This window comes from Folsomia candida, unplaced genomic scaffold, assembly GCF_002217175.1.
Source record: "Folsomia candida strain VU population unplaced genomic scaffold, ASM221717v1 Fcan01_Sc023, whole genome shotgun sequence".
In the NCBI taxonomy this organism is placed as follows: Eukaryota; Metazoa; Arthropoda; class Collembola; order Entomobryomorpha; family Isotomidae; genus Folsomia; species Folsomia candida.
In genome coordinates this window covers 1,292,444-1,304,130 of record NW_019091215.1, presented here as the reverse complement: position 1 = coordinate 1,304,130, position 11,687 = coordinate 1,292,444, and the positions used below count along the sequence as shown (strand labels likewise).

The window sequence follows — 11,687 nt, the reverse complement described above, 5'->3', positions numbered from 1 at the left end:
ATTCGTGTCTATGCAATAGTTACATAGGTATTCGTATATTTTTTAAGTAGGATTGGACACAAATATGCTCACATTTATAATGACGTAGATTTAAATGATTAAAATATCTGTGTGCCCTAAATGTAAGTAAAACTAAATCACATTACATTAGCTACAGCTAATTTATTTATTGGATTTATTAAACAACTCGACAAAGAATAAGATTATATGATAGGTTATAAAAGGTAATATTATCTGTAGGTCAAAGATTTTGATACTGTTAAATTTGACATCTAAATACAAATATATGTGAATGTAAGCAATTTTACACTCTTGGAAAACTCGGCTAGTTAATACATCATTAATTTAAAAAAAATTATTAATGTTGCCTGAACATTAATATTTTAAAATTTAGCAACTGCAAAACACAATTTATAAAATACGTACAAACTACGGGAATACTAAACTAAATTACAATTAAATTTAATGGATGACAATTGTCTTTGTAAACCGAAATAAAACATACAAATTTTTATACAAATTATTGTTTCCAACTGGATTTGTATACATGCACTATTAACCTCTTCCCAATTTTCAGCTTTCCTATCTGGACCTCCCAGGCATAAGCAATAAATACAAAATAAAAACAATAAAAACTAACTATCGCTTCAACACGAATCCTGCTTTGCTATGCCATTTACGCAACTATTACTCAATTCGCATCATTGCAATATTAGTCCACTTTCGTGCTTAGGATATCTACTTTAAAGCGGTCCATGAATTGGACTACGTAGTAACGTAGTAGTTAAAAAAGATGAGTATGGTGTGCTCGTATACCGATTTGGATGCATTTTCCCTCAGTAACAACAAGGTAGAAATGTTAGCGAAAGCATGCTAGCGTTCGGTTAGGTTAGGGTGGTAGCCACCTTAACCTAATCTTGCCACCCTTTCGACAATGCTCCTTCTGAGCTTCGAAGGAATACTTCAAATTAATGCGTAAAGCTTCACTGCTTCTTTTAAAATTTACACGAAACCAAAATCGTTTGTCTTCCTTAATGGAGTACTTGACTTTGTGCAACGCTGCACTAGAGTTGGCACTAACGCTATTTAAACCAACTTACAATTAGTCGAGATCTTAAATTAAAAATTTCTTAAATTAAAATTTGCGGCGAGTTAAAATAAGTTATCAGGTCTCAGTCCTATCACTAACTAAATAGATTAAAACATTCGAACAATTACAACTAATATTTAATTTAAAGTGCACGGGTCCAAACCCAATGATTCCAAGCATCCTCAAGTAGTCCCACTACTTTCCGCATTCTCCCAAATTGTTCTACAAGCAATAATATATAAATTTGAAAAATAGTTTAATTAATATGAACGATACCGCGTACCTGTGCGATATGTCAACCGGGATCTGGGTGGAGAGCTTAAATTTATAATTCCATGCACGCGTCATGCCAGTCTTTTTTACTTTTAGGGAAACTTGTATTTCTGAAATTTCTGCTACCTGTATCGTTCATAGAGGACCTGTTGAAGCTTATGAATCGCATCCGCGACAGACTCTGTGGGACATGAACTACAGTTCTAAGTAAATATTGCTTGTGAAATGCGATGTTACTAGTATGGTTTCATCTATATATTTCATGTCAATAAATTGTGTTTTTTAGACATCAATACATAACCAGCCATACACGCAAGGGCTCTAATCCCATCTGTAGTGTAAATTCCATGGGAAAAAGCTGAAAATCATGATAACGTTAAAGGTCAACTAGGTCATTCGCCACCAGGGCAAATTCATGAGCACAGTATTCGTAATATTTAAGAAAACAACATCCGCGAATACACAGACCAAATGTAACTGAGCTCAATGACCCATTATTGGAGACTGAAATTGGCAAATTCACCAAATACGGAGACGGCATTTTTACTTAAGATTTATATTAAGATATATGATTTTGTAGCAACTGCGCGTCAATTGTTATAACCTTCCAATGACGGTCAGGGCGACTTAGGTCAAGCAAAAAAAGTGTTTGTGGGGAAGGAGACAAGTCTTGCGTACAAAGCCTACAAGGAACCCTTCCTAGAAGAAATCAGGAAAAATGCTTTCATAAAAGGTTTCAAAGATCCAAATCCAGGATTGGTTAGAAGAGGTAAAATTAAATTATGATACGCACCTTCACTCGATTGAAGAATTAAATTTAATTAGATGTAGTAGATTAGAGCGCAAGGTTGCAGTTCTCGTCGCCGACTATCTCTACATAACCATGTATGGTGAGTGGGGGCTGGTGAAGAATTTGAAACCGGGGAAGGAATACTTCAAGAAACTGCAGAGAAAAAGAAAGCACTGCGACACCAACATTGGGCATTTCTGAATCTTGTTCCTGGCGTATATTATTGCGAGATATATAGAATCATAACTTGCATGAATGGAGTTGTCTATGTAAATTTATCTCAAATAGTCACAGAAAATTCTGTTTTCAAAGCTGAACCAAGGCTTAAAACATATAGAAATAAACATGCAGCCTTTTCTTCCTTAAATAAATCTATCGCTCATCCACTGAACCCTAAAGTGAACAAACTTTCTCCTATGCAAAATATTATTCCACCCCACAGTAAAGCCATTGATCAGCATTTCATTAAAAATGCAAACCAAGTACACAGGGAGATGAAAAGAATCATATTACTACTCCACCTTCTTCTATCAATACGCCAAAGAGTTTGAAACTAGAGCATGAGGTTTTAAAGTGATTTAGAGGTAGCAAGATTTAGCATTGGCAGCAAGGCACGCAAAATTGGAAACGATAATGATTGCATAATAATAGCAGAGGTTTTTCCAGCCTTTGATCGATACCCGCGAACATAATAAATAAATACGAATCTAAACAATGAGCCAGCACCTTATCGGTGCAAATATATTGAGAGCTGTGACATGGGTTACACATCCATGTCACGTATTCACAGGTAATAAGTACATTGCCCTTACCTAGTGCAATTATGTAAGTATTATTGATTGACGTATCTAATTATAGATAAGACTCATTTGCTCGAGATAAGCGAATGGGTGAGCATATATAATACCAATATCTTGTCATTCTCGTTCCCTAATATTTGATACACGAACTCAAAAGAAAGCTGAATAGACGTGCCTAGATATGCGTGACTATGCAGATCTATCTACCTTAGGTTCCTTATAAAAGGAGACGAATGGGTCAACAATGGTTTCAATACATAGATATGAGTGAAAAGGACCATTAAGTTTTACCATTTCAATACAATCACCATCACAATTCTGTCAGTTCTGTAACTAGCTCTGAATACCGTCAAATTTTAAAACAATTATGATTAATTCTAAGAGTTTTTTAAAAGGTTGATAGTTATAATCCAAGTACGTATATGTACGTACGTATATGTTTGCAAATTGACGAGATCATAGAAAGATTAGCATAATTAAAATTTGGAATTGTTTAGTTAGTAGTTTGGTGCTATTTTAAATAAGGAAGTACATATATAAATACATTTGTTCGTAAATACATATTTGCACGTTTGCGGTAATAACCTATTTTAAAATGGAAATTAATAGATTACTTGTTGCAGAAGAAACTGGATTACGTTGGAGATTAATTATGACGGAGAGTGGTCTAAATATAAGTGATGGAGTGGGGTTCGTATGGCACATATTTTGCAGTCCACTGATTACAGATGATTTACATATTCCCCTTCAGACATGGCTAAGTGACGCGTGTGTAAAGGTTTACCTGTGATATAAATAGGCAAAAAAGTAATCAGCATTACTTAAAAAATGTAACGATACAGAATTACTATTAAACAAGAAGTCATGGTTGACCTGGTAAAAACCGGAAAAATTACAAATATGCATATCATCAAAAAAAATATATCCAGGAAACACATAGAGTCAATGGAACAAGTATTGGCAACACCCACACAAGCTAAATAAAATTTGCTATAACTTTGGCATGCATTATCAAATTGGCATGAAAATTTGTACGCATTTAGCAAATCTAATGTAGTGTTCGATTATAATCATGTTTCTGATTTATAACTGGTAAACATAACACAATTCTGATTTTGACCTCAACGAATCAGATGCAAACCTGCAAAAAGTATTGGCAACATGTGGCCAAATTAATTACTCAAAACAATTTTCTTAACCATCTTCCACATTTCGTTACGGTAAGTTAATTAGGTGACAAAATATGAGGTTAGCTACATTTTAAGTCTACAGTTGTGTTGTCTGGAGCCAAAATGGCGACAAAAAACGAGCTGTATTTGGCGCGGCGAGAAATAATCATGTCTCTTTCAGAAAAAAGCTTTACTATCGAAAAATCAAAGAGAAAACATACTTTTCCATATTTACTATTGAATACGTAGCAAAGAAATGTAAAATGACAATCTCAGTTTCTACTTTTCCATGATGCGGAAGAAAAAAGTCATCTAAGCCCAAAACCTAAGGATGACTCAAGCAACGAACCACTCGAGAGCGGAAGATTTCAGCTTAAAAATCCATGTTAAATTGGAGTATCAACTGCAGGGTCAACATATCATACAATATGGTGATCAATCAAAAATTATGCCTTGGGGTTTCAGGCTCCAGAAGCCCGACCGAAGCGAGAGTACCCAAAGCGAACCACCTCAATAAATCGAAATGGGCTAAATATCACCCTAAATAGAGTTCCGATCAATGAAAAAGGGCCTACTGGTCCGACATAGGCATATTTTACTTATTCGGAGCTCATTAATTGGTTCAAGTCTAGCGGATGCAATAAAAGGCTCAGAAATACTAAAACGTTCTTATGGCAGTTTAACACATAGGAGGATCGATTATGGTTTGGGGTTAAATGACCAGTTCTCGGCGTAGTTACCTGGTCACTATCGATGAAATCATGACCAGGAAGGTGTTGTCAATCATTCCAAACGATAATTTGAAATCATTTAACAAAAACCTGGCCTAGGAAAAAATTTCATATTTCCAAAAATGCAGTGACCCCAAACATGTAGCCAAATTAACGATGCAAGTTTTTGGAGACCGAAAAGGTAAAGATTCTTTCGTTGGCTGCACAGTCTCCTGATGTGATTCTGATTGTCCGGGTTAAGAAAAGAGAGACCGATGGGAAACCACTAGTCGAAAAACGAGCTTGTCAAAAGTTTAAAAGAACTGTGGGCAGCCATATAAAAAAACGTTATATAGGAACTTGTCGAATAAATTCCACGACCTATTTCTGCTCTTATTGGGTCGAGGGGAGGTGCCACGCAATACTAGAAGCACTTTGTCGCAGTAAAATTGGCGTTTCGTTGCTCTATGATTTTTTAAGTTAGAGGGTGCCAATACTTTTTGTGGGTTAATTTCGCAAATTTTCCAGCAAATTATTCAAAAACTGCGTTAATCTAATTTTAATCAGTAAAACATGATTATAATCGAAAACTACATTAGATTTGCTAACTGCGTACAAATTTTCATGCTAATTTGATAATGCATGCCAAAGTTACAGCCAATTTTATTTAGCTTATGTGGGTGTTGCCAATACTTGTTCCATTGACTGTACATACATATTATCAAATTTACACAGACTAACAGCGCATTAAAAAATGTTGAAATTAACGAGTACCAAAATAAGTAAACACATTACTGCACATGATTTAAGATGCTGGACTAACTTTAAAGAAGAAGATAAAGATAAACTAATTTTCTCACCTTAGGGAAACAAAATCGTTATGAGTTTGTACATTGATTTTTTTACATCTCAGGTCCTGGAATTTATGTAGATTGATCTAAAGGGATGATGCATTTATGTAATTGAAAGATGGTGGCTTTTCTGAAATACAACAATACATACAAGTATTTCAGAATTTAAAATCGACAGAGTATTCATTCGGCGCCTATTTTCAGAACCAACATTATTATTCGTCCGGAATTGTGGTTTTGAGCAATGTGTACGTACGTATTTAAAATTCAATTCAATTTAATCGATGCATATAAATTAAATGCACGACTTTATTTATTTTACTTCTAAATTGGAAGCGCATTATTGAATGTTATGGATAGGTACTTAAATAGTAAAAGATTGAACTAATAAAATGATTCCTGTATTTAATTTTGGCTATATACCGTAAAACCTCTATTTATAGCCCTATTCTAATTATAGCCGGGTCTAGAGACCAAGATTTTAAAATTTAAGCCGGGTCTCTAATTATAGCCGGGTCCCCAATTATGACCGGGTCTTTAATTATGACCTGTCTTGTCCACTGTGCCCCCGTTCATAGTCCATTAAAGAAAAATGTTGCATATTATGCCAATCAACGAATAAGTTGAACTATTAATTTTTACCTATTGATTTCAAGTTAATAATGAATATGGTCATGACAAAACTTAAAAAACCTGCTAAACCTCTTTTAAAGATGTAGACTTAAAGTTAACGGGTTACTGATGGCATATCTTACTAAATTAGAAACCTCAAATTGAGTCAATATGGACTACGTGTGATTTTGTAACATCTAAAATTTTTGGCGGAACAAAATTTAGCCGGGTCTCGAATTATAGCCGGTCTCTAATTGAAGCCGGATCCGTGACCCTCAGTTTTGGATTTTAGCCCTGGCTATAAATAGAGTATCTACGGTATTTACATATCAACATACATACATGAAATATGTAGAATTTAATAAATCAGTCTTGCTTCTTATTTATGTACTTACATATGTACTTACTTGTATTTAAGACAAATTAGCACCAACTAAATGAATTAATTATTTACCGTATAAAATCCCGAGTTTTCCCCGCGTTTCTGCTCCAATTTTGCAATGAAGAGACCCATCTTCTTCTGATTTAACGTTTCATGACACTTAACAGCACTTCAGTAAATGATTTTCAATTAAATGCAATATTAGTGTAATGAAATTTAAATTAAAACTTTTCCCGGTTTCACACTTGCAGTGTGAAACCGGGTGAAATAGGGATTGTTTCCCTTTTTATTTATGTCATCAATTTACGTATAGTAGGTCGGTCACTTTTTATCTTTTCATAATCCAGGTGGTTAATCTTACCATGCATGTCAATCCAATCTGCACTTATACAGGATATTTACTTGTACAGGATTGACTTGTAAAGGCAGCAGAATTTGCATTGTGGGGATCCATCTTTTGTTCATCGGTGGAGGGGACAAATACACTTAAAAATCTTGTATTCATTTAGATACTCCGTACTGGTATTGATTTGGTATAAATTTCCTACCGGATTGGAAGTAAATTGTTCTTGAGTGGTGAGTTTTTCATTAACACATTAGTACGGAACGGTAATTACTGTTAATACCAGTGCGGGTAGAGTAATTTATGTACTCCGGTCGGTAATATTTAATACCAGTTTTCTAAGAGTGTACCTGCATGCACGAAAATATATCCGCACTTTTATATTCAAGAGAGGGATGAAAAACTCGGTGTTACTATCGACATCGAATGGTTCAAACATGTGACTTCACCCCACGGTGATAATACTTTCATTCTATTATTGTGGTAAAATTTACGCCAGCCAGTGACAATTTGTCACCATGTGGACAAGGTTTACCACTAATTGGTGAAGTTAGATATGCACACCGTTCGGTGACGATATTAATACCGGGTTTTTAAAAGTGTATGTGTCTGCAATATGCATACGTCATGAAATTTAGATATAAACATATGGATTATAAATTTTATCGTAACTTGGGAATGAGTATGCATTGATTAACTGCATAAAAACTTGACAGAACAATTCACAAACGTAGGGCGATCATTTATTAGTAGATATACATGATTTTTCATTACTGGAACATTAGAAAACCGATTTCGAATATGCGCTCACCGTCTTAGAAATCCGTCTTAGAAATATTGGTAAATTACTTTGCTCTGAATTGGTTTGATCGTCCATGGCGGAATACAGATAGAATTTGAGAAATCGGAAATTTGTTTACAAAGACCCTACATAATTTATTATGTATATTTAACGCAGATTAACGCAGATTTATATTCAACGCAGGTATGCTAGCATTAATGATGAAATTTTTATTAGTGATTAAAATGTTCCCGGGCATCAAATTGTGTAAGTCGAATACAATTAGATCACAATATGCTAAAGTGGATTTATGTACTCGTATGTGTAAAATTTATTACATAACCGGAAATTTAACAGGATTAGTGAAAGGTTACAAATTTCATTTATAGGTCAGAGATTTTAATACCATTAAATTTGACCTCTACATACATTTGTAAGTAATTTGATAATTTTAGAAAATTATATTTCGTAAGACTACATTAATTTAGATAATAAATATGAAAATTGTCATCACATTTTGTAACAAATATTTTTAGATTTAAAGACCTAGTAAATAAAATTTATAATCGTACCTCTAAACATAATTCACGATTAATTTATACTTTAGGTAAATACATATCTAGTAAGCACAGGGCACAACGTTTTACGAAGTCGCTACAAGAGACTGGCCGATTTTTACTAATTCATTGGGATTTCTACTCAATCACTGGCAGCGAGTTTCGCTCTAAGCTCTTTCGGGAGACCTATTCAATGTGACCAATTTTATTCAAAGTCTCATATTTTACGACTAGTAGTTAGGAGAATTTGTGGTCATTTCCAAGTTTTTGGTTTAAGATAATTCAATTTTATAACCATAATATGTATATATGCATAGTTATTATATGTTGATGGCCAAACCAGCATGCAACAACTTGGTGCTCAGGATCAGTTCTACATGCATCCAATTAGAGTACAAAATAATAATGAAAGTACCTCCATACAGTAACAGTAACCTTTTCTTTCTACGCTTAGTTTTTCCGTAATAAAAACGTCTACATCATTTTATACAAAATGCACTTTTATGCCGTTATAACGTCATAACGCGTTATGATCCGTGCCCTCTCTCACTTCCCTTCGCTCTACCATAACTTAGGAAACGGAATGGTCAGTCGTATTTACCCTGACGACTTACATATTTTCAGGGAGTCAGGTTGACATTTTGGTAGTTATAATTATATAAACTAAAAGGTCCTTTTGTTAAGCATAAATTACGATGTCCATTTCTTGGAACCTAATATCTCCTAAGACATGGACGATGAAGTAACACCATGGACCGCAGACGTTTATTTAAATTTGAAAAATTTAAAATGCTACTGTGTTGACAGGAAATTTTTGTTAGATATCTCACTTTCTTTGTAAAAAGGGATGAAAAGGTATTTGTAATATACCTGACTAGCTTATAAGCCCGTCTCCCGCGGGGCGGCAGCTTAATTGATTTTCATTAAAATTGAGTGGGATTATGCATAACTCCACCGAATTAATTTCTTTATTGTATCTTATATTATTAGCTGGAAACGTCTGTTGTCAAGAATCAAGGGCAGTGAAAGTTAATGTTCCGCAATTGACCATTTCACTTTAACTTTACTGTAAAGTACAGTGACCTCCCGATCAACAAAAATTATTACTTTTGCGTCAAAGTAACGCATCCATGGTGAAAATTTTTAACAAACAAAAAAAGGCGTGATTATTGCATAAATTTTGTGCTAAGTTTGGTGTGCACCGTGAGACACGCTAAATTTGCATTAAAAAACTGTAACCTATGGTTGAAAAATTATTGCACCCAAACGTGCTGAGATATTGCGTAAAAATACCGCACCAATATCTCGTTAATACCCACATTACATGAGGCGTTAAAATCATGCAATTTATACGCAATGAATGGTGGGTGCGAAGAGACAGGCAACGCGCGAGAGTTTGAATCTAAGAGAAGCGTGGTATTTCCTTTTCTCTCCCACCCTCGCAGTCTCGTAAATTCCCTGTTAATTTAATTCCCTGTTAATTTATCTGTTGTCTCAATGTCGCCAAAAAAATATTACATAATTGAATTCCCCCCTGATAAATACAATTCAGTGCCTGTGGAGCTTGTTCCAAGTCACTGGGTTATCCCCGCAGAGAAAGTTTGTCTCCGGCCACCAAACTCTGGGCCAAGTATTAGAAATTTGATGAAAAAGGGCACTGCTATTCCTGATGTCAAGTGGGGAAGAGTTAGCTACGCCAGGATTATTGGGAATTACGGTAAATAGCTATTTAATTCAAATTATGAGAAGTCATTCCAATTATTTTACATTTACTAACAAATATCATTATTTTAGATGATTATGAAGTTGCGACAAAAAAACTTCAAGTAGCCGAGGACACTTCCAACTTGGAAAGTGAAACAGAACCAGAAAGCAGATTAAGGAGCAAGAAGATAATTCCCGATATTCAGCCCAGCAGCACACGAGGGGATGTAACGTCTTCATCCGATGAGGAGGATAGCGACGCGAACAAAAACAGTCCTCCGTCTGGCTCACTTCTGGATAATTTGGAGCTGGGTAGGCTTATAATACTGCCACAAATATTTTATACTAATCATTATGGTGATGCTTTTTAGACCAACCATTGAGCATTCCTGAAATAATTCCCGAAACTGAAGAGCAAAGCAATCTACAAGTAGGAAATCAAGTTGAAACTGGAGACACCTCTTTTGTTGTTGTAAATTCGCAGGAGTTAAATGATTTACGGCTGTTGATTTCAAGTTAGTACAAGCAAAATAATTTTATTAAAATTGATGTATTATGTTAACGCTTTGTAATCACGTTGCAGGGACAACGCAAAGTGTGCTAACTTTGTTGGAAAAGCAGGCTGAAGACATTAAAGACATTAAGGCTTTACTGATTAATGTGAAACAAAGGCCGGATGGTAGGAAGGCTCCCAATTTCAGTGCCATTCCAAAATTACCCCTCGACAACGAGGTAGCACTGGCGGAGTTTGAATCTTGGCTCGAGGTGGATTCAAATCGCGAATTACTGGTACGATTTAATCGAGATATTTTACATGCATAATTAAACCTTAATGTTTTTTCTTATATTTGATACTAGGTTGAATATTTGGCATTTTCAACTGCGACACAGATCGAGGCGAGCACTAGAAAAATCTTGAAAAAATTATTTACGAATGAATTTGGCAGGCGAATTAATTTTACGGGTAAAGGAAACAAGACATCGATGAAAAACCTAAAACTATTGGAAGTCGTAAAAGGTGCTAAAATATATTCTAAAATGAAGACAATTTTCTAATTGTTGGTCTCTATTTAATGTTTAATTGGATTGCAAATTTCAGAAACCGTGCGAAACGTCTTTACGGTTGAGTCCGTTCCCGATCCCAAAAATCCCAGCGGCCGTATTCCCACCGATGATATAATTCAAACTGCAGCAATGAATTGGTTTCGTTCTTCAAAAAGTAGGTGCAACGACGACGCTCCCTCGGGAATTGCATCATAATCATGGATCGAGATGGAAAATCACCGAGAAACATTAGGCGAATAATTGCAAAACGGGTTAGAGAGAATCTCACTCGTGCAAAAAACATACCTGCTATTAGTAATAATCTTGTAAATTTAGATATATGTGATTCTGTCGTTGAGGATAGCGATTCAGGTAGTAATATTAGCAATAATGATAGAAGCAGTAATGTTATCCATAATAGTGACGAGCCATTAGTTTCCGATTCACTAAGCGACAATGGTGTAGTAGAAAATGATAGGAATATTTTAGATTTAACACGGGACTTGAGGGACTGGTCCCTTCGACATAACATAACGGGAGTAGCTTTAAACGATCTTCTACGCATATTTAACTTTTATCAA

General features: G+C 35.0%; 1 protein-coding gene across 1 annotated transcript; it reads left to right on the top strand.

The window, feature by feature from the left end:
• Positions 1–9,449: 9,449 nt before the first annotated feature.
• On the top strand, positions 9,450–11,356 carry LOC118438623. The gene is made up of 6 exons (XM_035859157.1): positions 9,450–10,075; positions 10,153–10,374; positions 10,434–10,577; positions 10,646–10,851; positions 10,921–11,080; positions 11,162–11,356. The coding sequence occupies exons 1-6, from the start codon at positions 9,856–9,858 to the stop codon at positions 11,320–11,322; spliced, it is 1,113 nt and encodes a 370-aa protein (XP_035715050.1). The 5' UTR covers positions 9,450–9,855; the 3' UTR covers positions 11,323–11,356.
• The last annotated feature ends 331 nt before the right edge of the window (positions 11,357–11,687 follow it).